The 16,355-nt window shown below is 43.8% G+C and overlaps 1 protein-coding gene across 1 annotated transcript in view; it reads left to right on the top strand.

Annotated features, from left to right (window-relative positions):
* Drc1 (dynein regulatory complex subunit 1) overlaps nucleotides 1–16,355 on the top strand; it is a 54,991-nt gene that overhangs the window by 26,603 nt on the left and 12,033 nt on the right. The window contains exons 5-10 of the mRNA XM_023710905.1: nucleotides 115–252; nucleotides 1,056–1,142; nucleotides 1,724–1,846; nucleotides 9,722–9,861; nucleotides 15,381–15,515; nucleotides 15,874–16,106. Of these exons, the coding sequence (XP_023566673.1) occupies nucleotides 115–252; nucleotides 1,056–1,142; nucleotides 1,724–1,846; nucleotides 9,722–9,861; nucleotides 15,381–15,515; nucleotides 15,874–16,106 (856 nt within the window). The remainder of the gene's footprint in view (nucleotides 1–114; nucleotides 253–1,055; nucleotides 1,143–1,723; nucleotides 1,847–9,721; nucleotides 9,862–15,380; nucleotides 15,516–15,873; nucleotides 16,107–16,355) is intronic.

Raw genomic sequence — 16,355 nt, 5'->3', positions numbered from 1 at the left:
TTGATCTTTAATTTATTTAGACTTTGGGTTCCTCATAGGAGAGAAGCCACACACTATTTAAGCCTGTGTGTTGATTTATTTCATCTAACGTCGTGGCCTCATGTTATTCTCAAGGAATTAAAAATCAAAGATGACCAGTATGTGAAGGATTTGAAGAAGCAGTCAGACGACATCTCCCTGCTTCTGGAGAGGATGGAGGAGCAAGTGAAGAGCATGATGAAAGCCTTCCGCCAGGAGCTGCTTCACATCGAGGCAAGGGGTGTGAAGAGACCACTCTGCATCCGGGAGCCCTGGGGAGAGCTGGGTCGGTCCTAATGAGGGAAGCAGGACCCACCTGCCTTTGTCTTCTGATTTCTGTCTCTTCTCTGGGACGTTGTTCATTTGTTTGCTCACTCATCCACTCACTGATGTAATCATCAAGTGTCTGCTGTATGCCAAGGCACTGTTCCAGGGGCTCAGGATGCAGCTGTGAACAAAACAAAGTGCCCAAAGGACCCTGTAATCTACTAGGAGATAGCTGGAGTAAGCAAATGCATCAGTAGCTATATAATTTGGTAGGTGGTTTTGAAAGAGAATACGATAGAAATGGGGAGTGAAATGGAGAGGTTAGTGCTTCGTAACCATAGGCACACCTGAGCCACGTTTGTCTCTTAATGGCAGTGGTGATGGTATGGGGATGGATGGTGACGGGGATGGGGAGTGTCAGATAAGATTCAGAAACCTGTACTTGAACTTGAATCAACCTTGTGGTTGGTAGTTGAAGTTGAGTTTCATGCAGGGTTTGCCACACGACTGCCTTGGTCTTCCTCAAGCTTCCTGCCTCTGTTGGTGCACTTTGCCTCTAAATTCATGTGAAGTGTAGACTTCATGATACTTAATTCCATACAATTCTGTACTCCTTTGGCTGCATGAAATTTGGCCAGTCTGCAGTTGGGTGTGACTTAGTCTTTATAGCTGGTGATGTGGCACTGCCCTGGTTATCTAAAATTTCTTTGATACTAATGGGATCTGCTCACTGCAAGTAGACATAGTACTCTCTCCCCTCCTGGTCACAGAAAGCCTTTGAGGTGGAAAGACAGGAGCTACTCACCAACAATAAGAAGAAATGGGAGTGGGCGCTGCAGGCTCACAGCTCCAAGGAGGTAAAGGGTGGCAGGTGGGGTTGGGGGCAACTCCTACTGTGACCGGATGGCTGGACTTTCATGTCCCGGCCAGGGCTGCTGGGTTGGGCAGGCATCTATTACTGGGCTTCATAGTTAACCCATGTGGCCTGGCAGGTGAGGGTGTCCCTTTGCGGGATGAGCACCAGCCACCTTTACAGCTTGCTGTGGTTTCTGTGGCCCTGTCACTTTCTCCTTGGGTATTTACCCCAGCCATGAGTATTCGTGGCCTGAGAAGATGTTTTAAAGGGTGTAGGACTCTTACTTTGTTTCTGAGTAGTAGGAATAAAGACCCCGAGGGATATTGTGAAATGTAAATGTTTGCAAGATCTGTGTCAGTTTCGTGATGGAACACTCCTCATGAAGTGTCTGGATTGACCCAGGTCCCATAGGCGATGCAGGCCATGACCCAAGAGGTCAGTCTGGGAGCTGCTGAAAGCCACCAGACTTGCCCAACCTAGCATTTCCAAACCTTACCCTGTGCCATGCTTCTCAGGCCCCCAGAAGGACTGAGTTGGGGCGGGGAGGGTCTCTAACTTGCCCCTGGTTTCCCTGCAATGCAGCTGGAGTACCTTGTCAACCGCATGAAGAGAGTGGAGGAGTATGAGCAGCAGCTGAACAAGCAGCGGATCTGGGACCGTGAAGAGTTCATAATCATCAAGATCAAGCTGGAGCAGGATGTGCAGGTGCGCAGCCATCCTCACGCCTTGGTCTGGGTGGCAAGCGGGTCACCAGTGAGTGCTTGTGAGCCACTATCCGCAGAGTTCCAGAGGTAGCCCACTCACCACATTTTTTTTCAAAATCAAGAAACTTATATAATTAGAATTCGCAAAGTAGAAAGGGGTAGGCAATAAATATTTAAAGATCTAAAATTTTTGAATTTAGTTGAAATCATAGCACCACATTTCCAAGAAAAATGAACTTTTTGCACAAGAAATTTGAATAAAATCATTCCAAGATACACAAAAATGAAATTGTCCAAAACTAATTATAAAGAAAAAAATCATTAAAGCATATACATAAAAAATAGCTATGGAAGAACAGAATTAAACAGCATCTTATTATACATTAGAAAAAAAATAGTGTAAGAAACTAGACTAATTAATTCAAAGGATTGAAAGAAAAAAAAAAGATCTGTCTTCATTGAATTTTATATTTAGCAAACATACCTTTGAAAACTAAAAATAAAATATTTTCCAGTCATACAAACTCTAAATATTCTAATACCTCCAGATGTAGCATATAGGAATTAACAAAGCATAATCCAGAAGGCAAGAGGAGTTGTCTTATGGTCCTGGATAAAGAATTAAAGAGCTCTCAAAATGGTAGTTATGCAGGACTCTGTAAGATATATTAGATGAACCCATTTAAAGGGTCATTGAAGATTTCTACAAAACAGTATCAATCTTACATCAGGTTATATACGTATTTTTTCGTGTGTGTGTGTGTGTGTGTGTGTGTGTGTGTGTGTGTGTGTGTGTAAAAGACAAGGAAGAAGTAATATAAAGTCAATGGAACATGGAAATATACTTTTTAAAGTTTCTAATACTAGCAGAAGATATACCATGTCTTATAAATAGATTGGAAGTCAAAGATGCAGTATAAATCTTAAAACAATAATTAAGATTAAACAATATTCAGAAAATCAACTAAATATTAATCAATTAAAAATTAAAAATTTCAAAACAATTGAACTAAGAAAAAGTTTTCATGATAGTAAAGAATTACTAAGAATAAAACATAAGATAAATACTAGAATGGCAAATATATGAGCAGCACTTCTAACAGTTTCATTCACCAAATATTGATGTCTGCTTTCTTCTACATGGTCATATCCAAAGGAACTCATGGCCAGGTATATGCAAAGCAGCGCTTCCTTTCTTCTTCTTTTTTGGTACTGGGAAACTGAGATTGAACTCAGAGCCTTCTTGCTAAGATGCCTCTCAGCCCTTTCTTATTTTTTATGTTTGTTTTGAGACCAGGTCTTGCCAAGTCACTAAATTGCCCAGGTTGGGCCTAGATTTGTGATCCTCCTACCTGAGCCTCTCAGAATGCTGGGATTACAGATGTGTGCCACCATATCAAGGTTTTTTTCTTTTCTTTCTTTTGAGATACAGTCTCAGTATATAGTCCCAACTGGCCTTAAACTCCCATCTTCCTGTGCCCTTCCTTCCTTCCTTCCTTCCTTCCTTCCTTCCTTCCTTCCTTCCCTCCCTCCCTCCCTCCCTCCCTCCCTCCCTCCTTCCCTGTCTTTCTTGGATGCTGGGGACAGAACTAGGGCCTTTCACATAACAGGAAAGGTCTGTACCACTGAGCTACACCCCCAGCCCCGAGGAATACTGTGGACAGGAAACTAGTAAAGGAGATCTGCATTCAAGAGTGGCAAATGTAAAGTATCCCTGGGGCAAGTTAGCTGTGCTACAGGGTTACAGCTAAATCCACTACTGCTGAGACCAGTGACTGTCTTCTGGGTATTTCCCACATTCGTGACACTTACTGTACAGAATCTCTAACTCTTGTGATAACACAAAAGGATACATCACTAACAGTGTTTTATACATGGGGAAACTGATGCTTTGAGACAGGGCTTTATATTGTCGAGTCCTTGGTAAACCTGGATTGAAATTCACTTCTGTCCTTCTCCTTATACCACACAGCTACCAACTAGTGGTTTGTAATAGCAGCAAGGCAGATCCCAACTCACCATCAGAAAGAATCTTTGAACAGAAATATCCAATGCAGAAAAGGGGATCCGCAGACAAAGCATCCTTTATCTCATTAGGTATTCATAGGATGAATGACCCGGCTGTCTTCAGTGCCTAAGGATTCTTTCAAACGTGCTGTCCAAGCCTGGGATCCTGTGATTCAACACCAGCTTTTAAAAAATGCGTCTCTAATTACGTGCAGTTGGGATGCGATCTTGCTATCCAAGCCCAGTAAATGTGCTTCAGTCTCTGTGTTGACTGAGTGTTAAAGCTTTCCTGTGTACCTTTGCTAGAAGTTTAGTTCTCACTTTGCCTGTAGCTTTGAATCAGGAAGTTCTATTTTTAAAGCCACATTAGACTACAAATGCATTCACCAGTCTTGAGAATGCTCCTGGCCCTGGTCATATTAGCGTTGGGGAGTGAGAATCACTGGCAGAGAACATGCTATCTCAGAGGGCAGCATTGTTTTGTGGGGTATACTGGATGCCATTTTATTGAAAATGGCTATTGTTAAGCTCTCTCTGAATTTGTCTTAGTTTCATAATAATTTTTTTTTCTTCAAAGCTTTATTCCAGAGGGGCTCAGTCCTTCTTGGCAACTGCCTTCCTCATGGCAGCCAGCACGTTGCTCAGCTCCTCACACTTCTTCTTGGAGTGGATGTGTGTCCCCACCCTTTTCTTGATGAACTTGAGGGCGTGTTTGTCCTTGGAGACCTTGAGCAGCTCCATGGCGCGCCGCTCACAGGGGCAAAGCCACATACCTCCCGGATCATGTCCTGCATGAACGTGGTGTGTTTGCTGAGGCATTCATGACAGCAGCTGTGCCTTGGTTTGTTCACATTCTTAGTCACCTCGTGGCCCTTGTTATCCCATGCCCATGGGATAATGGAGGGCCATGGCTACTGTTCTTCAATGGTTGCTGTCAGTTTTATAATAATTTATGTGACTAAATAACCTAGTATTGGCCTGAAACAGGGAGTTGGATGGGACCTTATGCTCTTAATCAGATATTAAACTACTTGAATGATGTCAAAAATTCTAGGATATGTGGTACTGCGGGGCATCACAGTTTTTCCCCACATCAGGTGGAGGCTGGGAGGGCACACACTTCCCTTTTCCTGGACCACAGTCATCCATCAGTGACGGCCCCTATGGCCACACCTGTGTTACTCTGGTGCATTGCACTTTACCTAAGAATCCCTAAGGCATCCTCCTGTGAGACGTTCCAGTCAGAAGGCAAAGGTTTTTGTTGAGAAGACATCTTTTAGCTTCATGTCACAAGGTTGCTCTTGCCAACTAACTCATTGCACTATAAGTTCTAAAACATGCTACTAAAATTCTTACAAACCAACCACAAAAACAAGAAAAATCCATTACATACATAAACTTGGTTGGATGAGTAAAGTACGAGAAAAAAAAATTTTTTTTCAAATACTTACTGCTAGTAAAGGTCATGTTATTAAAGACTGGAGCAAAAAGGCACTTGTAAACATTATGCAGTAATGTAAGTAAACTTTGCTACCCTCCCACCTCCTACCAAAATAAAGCTGCCAGAGAGGGCCAGTCAAATAGATCTGCTGATTAAAGTGTCTGAAAGCAGGCACAGGGGCTGGGGGTTCAATCCCCAGGCCTGCTGTGCCAGCCCTTACCCCGGGATGCACTGAGAAGGCAATTCAGACTGGGCGTGGTGGAGTGCGCCTGTAATCCCAGCTCTTGGGAGGTTGTAAACAGGTGGGTCACTACAAGTCTGATCTAGTAGTGAGACCCTGAACACCCTGTAGACCCTTCCCTAAAAATAAATAAATAAATAAAAATAAAACTTCCAGGAACATTTATTTTAGTTCCTGAGACAGGAAAAATAATGCCTTTGTTCTTAGGCCTTCTATGCTCTTTTAAAATGTAAAATGGCCCAGTTCATATTTAGGAACTTTAATGGAGAATTAACCACAAACTTATTGAGCAAATACTGATAATTCACATTACACAAAGCTCAGAGAGTAAACAAAATAGACTCTCTTTCCTGAAGGACCTTATCATCCATGGAATAAGAAAGTCAGCCTTGCAAACCATACAGAAGGGCAAGGAAGAAAGCTGCAGAAACTGGAAAAATGGGGAAGGAGGTGTGTGGCCATGGACGAAGGCACCCGTCTCTTGGTTCTGGAGTGGGTCCTGGGTTCTCTGGAATCAGCAGTAAAAGCAGAAGGGGAAGAAGCATCAATAACAGCTTCTTTGCTGAGCCACCTGGTGGGCAAGAGGTGGCACCCACGAGAAGGCTGCAGGGAGGTCCAGGAGCAAGAGGGGACACACAAGTGACACCTGCGGTACCGTCACACTGAAGTGCTTCGGTGGTGGCAGGTTATCTCGTAAGCTCCTTACATTATTCACAAAAACCAAACATCATGTTTGCCCACTGATCTGGGGAACATAAAGCATGGCTTTGCTAATTCTCTTTGGATAATTGAATAAGGATGGATATTTAACAAGATAATTTAAAAAACTTAAAACATAAAACTATGTTCAATCTAGAACAATCCAGGATGACTGTATGTTGAGATTAAAACCTGAGATAACCAGTGCCAGAGTGCCTAGTATTGGGAGTTTGGACAGGCCTACTATCTAAAATGAGGGTGCCACGAAGGCTTGAATAAAAGAGAACAGTAATAGCAAGTTTGGAGTCCAGGAAGGTCAGAACTCTCTTGGAGCTAAGACAAAGGCTTGTCTGGAGAGCCAGTATTTGTTGAATTTCAAGCAAATTCAGGGTGTGTGAAGGAAAATGAAAGACTCCGACCTACTGACTTCTGACTGAGCTGCTCATTCTTGACGCAGTATGGCTGGTTTCCATAGAAGAACAGGGGCAGAAATCACTGCAGCTGTGCAGCAAGAACCCCCGAGTCCCTGTCCCTAAGACACTCCTGGGACCGTCTCTAGGAGAAGACGGGGCCTAGATATTGGTGCCTGAGCAGAGGCGGTGCTCTTAGCAGCTTCCCTAGGCCTTACAGCCTCTCGTAAATATCAAAAGTGGCAGCCCTGCGCTTTAGGCATGCTTGGCGAGGATTGGGCGTAGTTCCTGGCAGCTTCCTGCCCCACTCAAGCACCTGCCCATGGTTGGTCCTGCCCAGAGCTCAGTGCTGATGGGTGTGGTGAGCAGGGATTGCACTTTTGGCCAGAGGTGCATAAACCTTCAATTGCTCTTCGGAAACCGATTTATCAGCTAATTTCGACCTTGTCCTTCGCTTCTAAAACAGTACCCAAGGAAATAAAGATACCCAATGAATTTTATATATAATTTATGCTAGCATTATTTTCTAGTGAAGAAAAATATCAAAACAACATAAATATATAACTATAGGGATGCATAAAATATTGTGATACAGTATGAGCATGTATATTTCATATGTGATGAGTATTAATCACTATTAAATAGGTGCTAATAAAACTTCACTAATACAGGTGTGTGTGTGTATGCGCATGTGCAGTATTGGGGACTGAACCAAGGACCTTGACATTGGACCCCATCCCTTTATATTTTTCATTTTGCAGTGGGGTCACACTAAGTTAATAAGTTGCTCAGACTGGGCTTGAACTTTCAATCCTCTTACCTCTGCCTCACTGAGTGTTGGGATTACAGGCATGTGCAGCTCAGAAAATTCTTATGTAATAGTAAGGGAGAAGAATAGGGTATAAAATTATTGGCCTAGTTAGAGTCCAGAATGTAAAGAGCACTGGAGGGAAACACGCATATATGTTAACAGAAACTGCCTGTGAGGGTTGGAGTTGCAGGCAGTTTTTCCTCTCTCTTCTCCCCTTCTCCTTTTTTATTTGCTGTATTTTCCAAATTTTGAAAATAAATGAATTTTGCTTTTGCAATCAGGAAAAATTTTTATAAAGAAGGGCATATAAATGGCCAGCCGTGGGGGCACATGCCTCATCCAGGAGGCTGAGGTAGGAGGATCTCTGTGAGTTAGAGGCCAGCCTGAACTATATAGTGAGTTCAAGACCTGCCTGAATTACAAAGAGAAACAATGTCTTTAAAAAAGCATATAAGCATATTTTTTACTTTGAAGCAAGGTCTCCTTAAGCTACTAAATTGCTCAGGCTGAGCTTGAACTTGCCATTGTTCTGTCTCAGCCCACAAGTGCTGGAATTAGGTGTGCAATCCCCCTGCCCCCTGCCTTGTGTGTCATTGCCTTTATTCTCTGCAGCACCACCTAGCAGTCACTCTTGTTGAGGGTTTGTGATTGCTGCATGGAATCCCTTCCTCTGTTGATTCCTTAGCAGGAGTCTGTAGGCTAGGAGGAGACAAGAAGGGAGACTTGCTATTTTATCGAGATCTGATTGCACCTAATTGCCTTCCCCATTCCTATCTTCCACCCGGGAAAGGCAGGAGCTTCCACCCCATCTGTATCTGCTCTGCCTCCTGCCTTGCCTCTCATCATTTTTGGAAAACTGTCAAGCTTGATCTTTCTATAGGTCCTAGGCTGATGGTTTCCCTCTTCTGCTCATCATCTTTAGTGACATCCATAGATTTGTGGACAGTGCTTTATAGTCCCAACTTTAAACATCTGGCCCAGTCAGCCTCTGTCTGGCCATTCTTTGCCTTGTGTCTCACATCCCCAGTACACCTCTCTGTCTCCCTTTCCTCTGTGTCTCTGGCTACACCATTTCTTCTCTCCAGGACCCTGTCTTCTCTGTCACCTGAGTGACACCTGCTCATTCTTCAGGTCTCAGGGAGACATGCTAATGTCATCTCCTCAGGATACTTCCCTGTCCCTCAAGGCCAAGGAGAGTGCTCCTCATTGGTCCCATGACACCCTGTGGGCTTACCTGTGTCTTAGTTCTAGTTCCTGGTGCTTGCTTATCTGTCCATGTCCTACATAAGACAAGACCATATCACCAGAGTTTTCCTAGCAGCACCTAGAAAAATACCTGACATATATATTAGGCACTTAATCGATATTTGTGAGTGAATGAATGTAACTAATAGAAGCCCCAAAAGTAAGATGTCTGTCTTCCTTTTAAGCAAACATAGTTTGCTTAAAACTAATACTGCTGTTCTGGAAGATCAAAGTGGAAAAACTTCAAGTTTTTGTAGCAATATTGTTTCTCATGGTGTCCCTGCCAAGGCTGGTGTAAAGTGCCAGAGTTAGCTAGACGTGAAGGTTTGTATTTTAGGGAAGGGCCCACAGGCTACAGGGTGTTCAGGGTCCCACTACTAGATCGGATTAGTAGTGATCCACCTATTTGCAGGCTCCCAAGAGCTGGGATTGCAGGTGTGTGTCACCGTACCCAGCCTCAATTGCTGTCTCAGCGTGCTCTGGGAGCAGGGCTGGCACGGCAGGCCCCAGGATTGAACCCCAGCCCCTGTGCCTGCTTGCAGGCGCTTTAATCCGCTGAGCTATTTAGCTGGTCCTTGGATGTGAAGGCTTTAGCAGTGCTTTTTCTTAGGCTTTGGCTGTGCAGGTTTGAGCTTATAGGGGGTTGGTTTATATTTTATCTAATTGACCTTTAATCTGCCTCTCCTGGTAGAATGTCTAAGAATCCAGGCCGAAGCACTTGTCCCTAAGAGTCTTCTAGCAGTATTAGAACACACTGTTGAGGACATCAGACACAACAGTTACACTAGGGGGCTGGTGAGATGGCTCAGTGGTCTAAAGCACCTACTTAGAACAAGCTAAACTAAGCAAAACACAGGGACCACGGTTCAATCCCCCAGCACCACATGCCAGCCAGCCCCACCCCCTGGTGGGCTGAACTGGCCACACACAAAATAAATAAAGTATTTGTAAAAAAAAAAAAAAAAAAAACAGTTACACTAGGGCTAATCAGTTGGGTGTTTATTTTGTTTTTTAAACTTTAGATTCTGGAGCAACAACTTCAGCAGATGAAAGCAACATATCAACTAAACCAAGAGAAGTTAGAGTACAACTTCCAGGTGCTGAAGAAGAGAGACGAAGAAAGCACAGTGATCAAATCCCAGCAGAAGAGGAAGATCAATCGGTAAGTTAGCCTGTCCAGCATCTTTCTTCTGGACCCTTTTATGGGACCCTCAGAATAGAGATGAGCATGTATCCTCTATCCTGCAGGAGAAACCCATTAACATATGCAACTCTTTAAAAAAAATTTTTTTTAAAAGATGACACATTCAAGTGGTTCTACTTTTCCTGCCCCAGAAAGAATATTCAGCAAAATGTCCTTCTCCCATCTTCTGTCTTGTCCCTCTTTCCTACCTTTACAATATTTATTTCTTTTTCCAGAATTTCTTTATGCATATAGAAACACAAGCAACTATTTTAGTTCATCCTCTGCTTTTACACATAATGGTGCCTGTAAGCACTGTTCTATATCTTGTAGACCTTTCTGTTCTAGTTCATAGAAAGCTTTCACATTATCTCTTAAGCTATTAACTGCTCCACAGCAGAGGTGGACTACAAGTTATTTAACCAGTCTCTACTGATGGAATTGTAGATTGTCTTCCAGTATTGTGAATAATACCAACAAGACTACTCATTCAATGGGGCAATGTGCTTTCATAGCTCACTGAAAGGCACCTGTTGCTCAGAATTTCTCACTCCTCCTTTCTCTTTACTCCCTTCTCACCTCCTGTTTTTCTTCCTTTAAGAATTGTGTATGTTCCAGAGCATTGTGCTGAGCTCTGAGTATTAAAGTAGAATAAATTATCTTGTTTAAAGTAGACAGAATTATAGATTTTCTTTCAAAGCCAAAATAGGCTAGCAGTTTCTAAGAATTCTTCCTCTAATACGCTGATTTTACATTTTGAACAAATATTGGGCATATAGAGAAATACCAGTTGGCCTTCTGATAGTTATTTGTAAGAGAAAATGATACTGAAAAAAAAAAATCTGGCATCTACAGTCCGATTACCTGAGAAACTAGCATAGTTAGGGGACAATACTTATGGGAAAGTTCCACCCTATGACCTATAGTAAGTTGGGGGGCAGTGAAAAGGAGAGGTTGTGAGGAAGCTTCCCATAGAAGCGCAGTAATGATGGATGTAGGGACATGGACCAGCTGCGCTGTACAGGAGGTGCAAAGCAGGACAGAACATGCGTACTACATGATGGCCAAGGAGAGACTGGCAAAATGGGGGCGGGGTGAGATGCTGAGGCAGTGCTGAGGCTCGCTGCCATGGTGGAGACAGGAAGGGAATGGTGCCATCACACTGCCCACTTTAACCAGCTCTGCACTGACTTCAGCCCTGGATGGCTTTCTCTTGGCCTGCAGAATCCTGCCACAGCCCTGCTGCTTTTTTCTAGGTGCTTTTCTTTCTGCTTTCACTGTCATTTTACTTTCTGTACCATTCTGCCTGCAATAGTTCAAATTCTGCCTTGATCCATCCTGCCCAGACAAAAAATGTATCTATGAATTGGCCTTTCCTTTGTTGCCAAAGTCTCAACTATTCAACTACTACAGCATTGCCAAAAAGTCTAAGCCCAAAGTCTCCTTTGAGACTCAAGGCAAACTCTTAACTCTCCAGCACCTTAGCAAACTCTTGGCAATATCTTGCACCTACAACTTAGGGTTGGGGCTGCTGAGGGTTTAGCTTGGCTCACCAATTAGAGAGTCAGTCCATGGTCAGCGGGCTCTAAGGCAGAGATGGCATGGCGGGAGGGCCCAGCAGAGAAAAGCTGCTCCTGTCATAACAGGAAGCAGAGAGAAGGGACAAGGAGATGCCTCTCTATGTCATTCCCTTCATGGCCTACCTACAACCAGGCCCTGGCTCCCAGTAGCATGCTCAGCCACTCATCCATCAATGGATTGATCCACTGATGAGTATAGTAGCTTCAGGATCCAATCACCTTCCAAACACTGCACCTCTGAGTACATGAAACTTTTGGAAAACATTTCAGATCTGAACTATAACATTCTGCCTCTGATTCCCAGAAGGTTCATGTCCATCTTATTGTGAAAAATGTATTTAGTCCATCTTTAAGAAGTACTAGCTAGGTATGGAGGTACATACCTGTAATCCCAGCACCCAGGAAATGGAGGCAGGAAGATTTCTGTAAATTTGAAGCCTGTCAAGGCTACAGAATGAATTCAAGCCCAGTCTGAACTGCATTGAAAAATCCTGCTTCAAAAAGACAAAAGGAAAAAGAAAATGGAAAAACAAAAAAGAGAAGAAAAAGTTGCCACAGTCTCAACTATTTAACTATTTCAGCATTGCTAAAAAGTCCAAGTGCAAAGTTTCCTTTCAAAGTTGAGACAAACTTAGCTATGAGCCCCTGAAAAAATAAAAAAGAATTAAATACTTCCAGCATACAATAGCATAGAACAGATGTGGCAAACCTATGGCACATGTGCTGCAGTGGGCATGCAGAGCCCTCTGGGTTGGCACATGAGCCAAGTTGCTTCAGCAGCCAAGCATGGGTAATTACTTGTTCTTTCTAAACTATACCTCAGTGTTGTAGTATTGGCACTTTGTGATAAATAAGGTTTTGGTTTACAGTTTGGGCACTTGGCCTTAAAAAGTTTGCCATCACTGGCAGAGTAAACATTCCTATTCTAAAAGGGAGGAATAGGGAGATAAAGAGGAATGGGCCAATCAAGACTGAGACCCAGTAGGGAAAACATTAAACCCTGTGCTCCATGCCCCATACCCAAGGCAAACTGTGGTGAGATGCGAGTTCCAAAAGGCTTGGACAACCCTGTTCCTATGGCTTTGCCAGTTGTAGCCATCATGGTCTGTCTCTTTGGCTGCTTTAATAATTGCCTATGGCTTTCATCAGGAGATCTTACAATTCCTGGCATCTCCAACTTTCTTGAGTCTCCACTTTTGATTTCACTCTCACAGCTTCACACACTAGCCTCTCAGGGGCACATTGCCTGGCCTCCCAGGGCTTCCTCTGAAATCTGAGTGGAAGCCTCTATGACTCAATAACCCTTTAATTGTGCATGCTTGAAAAACCAGCACCGTGTAGGTTATGCCAAGGTCTGTGGTCAACTCTAGCAGTAGCTGGGCCCCCTTGGACCATGAGTGCAGTGGCCTCTCAGTGCCTGGGTGACTGAACTCTGGGAAACACTTGAATTGGTATCTTTGAATGATCATAATGCTCTGAGACTCTTTTCAAAGCAAAAGCTTTCAGAGGGGTTTACTCTTTTATATCCTTGAGGTTGCTAATGGATAGGGTCTTGCCACTTCATGAGATATCCTCAAGATATATTTCTTATTGTTATGATGCAAAGTACTCAGATTCTTTTTAAGGCAAATTTTTTTCAGTAACCATGCTATCCTCGCTGGCAACTTTACAGGTGCTTCCTTTTTGGACAAGCTGCAAAATGTTCACATTATTAGGCTTTTCTTTTTGTTACTGATTCTCATAGTAAGTCTGGATAAAAGCAGTCAACAGCATCAACAACTTGAGCTGCCTTGAAATGTTCTCTGCCAGACTATTTAGTCCACTACCTTTAAATTCAGCCTCACACAAAGAATTAGGACATGAACAAAACCTAGACAAATTACTTCTCAAAATGAAATATTCATGGCTTGTAGTCTTTAGAGTCCTCATTCCTGATTGAAACTTCATGCACCTTGCCTTTACTGTCTTCATTCTTTCTTATCAGCATTCTGGCCTGCTGAACTCCCCCCAGAATTTCCCATCAATTTCTGCTTAAGAATTCTAAGGCTTTACTGGCCACCATCTTTAAACCTTTCCAAACACATTCTGTAAACCAGTACCAAAAGATTCTAAAACAACATGATTAGGTATAGTTATAGCAATGGCCCCAATTCTCTGGTACTAATTTTCTGTATTAGTCAGTTTTCCTGATTCTGAGACACAATACTTGACACCCATAAGTTAAAAGAGGAGAGATTTGATTTGGCTCATGGTCGGGGAGACTCTGCTCATGGTCTACTGACAACTCTGAAGTAGAACCAGGATGGTACAGGGCTTTACTGAGGAATGCTTCTGCATTCATGGTTGCCAGAAAGCAGATTAGAGAAGGGAGAAACCAGGGAAGGAATGTACCCTCAAAGGCACATCTTCAGGGACAGGCCTTTTCCAACAAGGACCAACCTCCTAGCAGCACATTTAGCTGAACTCATCAATGGTTTATCCATCAATATGTATTGTGCCCCATGATCTAGTCACCTCCCCAGAGCTCCACCTTGGAACATGAGACTTTTGGGAGTCAGTTTAGACCTAAACCATAACAACTCAAATTGAGAATTTATAAAGCAGACATTCTGTAAAGTCCAAGATCAAGTTGGCTTGGCTGTATGGCAAGGGCCATGTCCTTCAGAGAGGTGGAATGCCGTGTCCTGTCATGGCAGAAGAACAGAAGAGCATGATGGTAGCTGTGTGAAACTTCTTCAATAAGGGCTTAAGTCCCTGTCATAAGGCAAGATCCCTAATGGCCTTGTCGTGAGGCCTGAAAGGCCCCCACCTCTTAATATTCTCATGATGACAACATCTGTATTTTGGGGGCACATATCCATACCGTAGCAACCCATGACACCAGAATTGGGTAAAACTCCAACAACACGAGACCAACGGTACCCTTCTGGCTAACTAGGCAAGCACTCTACCACTGAGTTACATCCTCAGCCATATTTTCCAGAATATTTAAACTTAAAGTAGTATCAGCCTTCAACTTCACTATTCCTGTGTAAATGAGACTCTGATACAGGATGTCCCTTCAGTAGTGCGGATTCCGAGGCACAGTCCTGGATCAGACATCTGTGCGTGCCCTGTGTGCTGTGCAGGAGGGGTTCCCCTGCAGAGCTCCTGTTATGCAGACAGGAGATGATAAGCCATGGCCTCTTGGGCTGGCAATGCTGCTGGCCAGCTTATAACGGTCCCTCTCTGTACTGGAGCACTTGGACTAACCCCCACCCCAAGCCTGGGTGGGTTCAACGCCTCATCTCTGGGGTATGGTCTCCCATAGCACTTTTCACTCTTCACTCTTATTGATGTTTATCTTTTTCTTTGACTGGCCCCATAGTGCCTTGTTTGAAAAAAATCCTTGTATTCATCTTTGTAATAAAGCAAATCTTTTGTTCAAAAGAAGCATTTCATACTGGATGAATGAATGAATGAATGAATGAATGAATGAATGAATGAATGGTTCTATTAGCAGTAATAGCTCTTTGAGGATGGAGGATTTAGATATCTTAGGCTTGGGATGTGTAGTTTGAATTTTTCCTTGTTTAAAAGTTGAAGTGAACATTCAAATCATAACCATGAAATATAGCAATAAATTAGTGGCGTGTGGAAGGTTTAGCCACACTCCCAAGCGGGACCCCCTTGTGGTGTGTCTGGGTTTCTAGACTGTTTTCAGCGCAGTTAGTTCTGGGGGATTGCATTGCCTCCTGTCGCCTTCCTCTTTCCTTGCCCACAGCAGGAGCCAGGTTTGGGAATACCTGGGAGGGCTTTCTGTGCTTCTACAGCTCCAACATCCCTGGGTATGCTGTGGAGCTGAGTCAGGCAGATGAAAGGACCACCTTTTCTACCTCTTAGTCTGCTGCAAATTCACCATTTTCCCCCTCCAACCAGCCTACATGATGTACTTAACAACCTGAGATCAAAATATGCCAAGCAGATAAAGCAGTTTCAAGAGGAGAATCAGTCTCTGACTGCAGACTACAAACGTCTTGTGATGCAGTTCAAGGAGCTACAGAAATCCATAAGGTATTTTAGGGACTTGGGTGCCTGGGCAGGGGTGGTGGCGCAGGTGGTAAGGAGAGTTGGTAGTGGCATAGAGGCGTGGTTTTGTTAGGACTGATCTCACCAACTTCTCTAAAGTTTGCCCAAGGCATGAAGGATGTTCTGTGCTCTGCTTTTCTCTCTTCTTGTGTGTCTCCTGCCCATTTCCTGATCTCCTGTTGGGATAGATTCTATTTCTGCAAAGCAGGGGGGCTATGCAGAGATTGGGCAAGGCCCCGGATTTACCATGGTTCCACCTTTTGCTCTTGTTTTGCTGCCCACTGAGGGGACCCTGGCCAGGCCTTGAGGTCAGCCAGGCACCCTCAGTGATTCTCCTTCACAGGCATTTTGCTCTCATTGATGATGAGAAGTTTCGTGAGATTTGGCTGATGAATGAAGAGGAGGCAAAGGTGCTCATAAGCAGAGCCTTCGAAGTGGACAAGATCATCCACACCCAGCATCTGGGGCTCCCCTGGACAGCACCTGACTTCTGGTTCCTGCACAATGTGGGGCCAATTTCCCAGCCGCTGCAGAAGTCCGCCACCCAGATAGTAGAGGAAGTGCTGAGGCAAACAGGTGACGAGAGCAGAGCCCCAGAGCCTTCGAGAGAAGGGGCCTCTGTCCATTTTACAGCTATAGGAGAGTGCAGAGTATGATTAGTGGATACCACTCCCCCTTGTGTTCTAATCATGAAACCTAGGAGCTCAATCAGATGCAGGTCAATTCATTTTTGGTAAGGACACTGCTATGTATCTCCATAAGGACAGACAGTTCCTCTCTCTCTCTCTCTCTCTCTCTCTCTCTCTCTCTCTCTCTCTCTTATTA

This window comes from Octodon degus, unplaced genomic scaffold (assembly GCF_000260255.1).
Source record: "Octodon degus isolate 3935 unplaced genomic scaffold, OctDeg1.0 scaffold00019, whole genome shotgun sequence".
Lineage (NCBI taxonomy): Eukaryota > Metazoa > Chordata > Mammalia > Rodentia > Octodontidae > Octodon > Octodon degus.
Note: the sequence above shows the minus strand (reverse complement) of the source record. Positions and strands in the feature narration are given on the sequence as shown.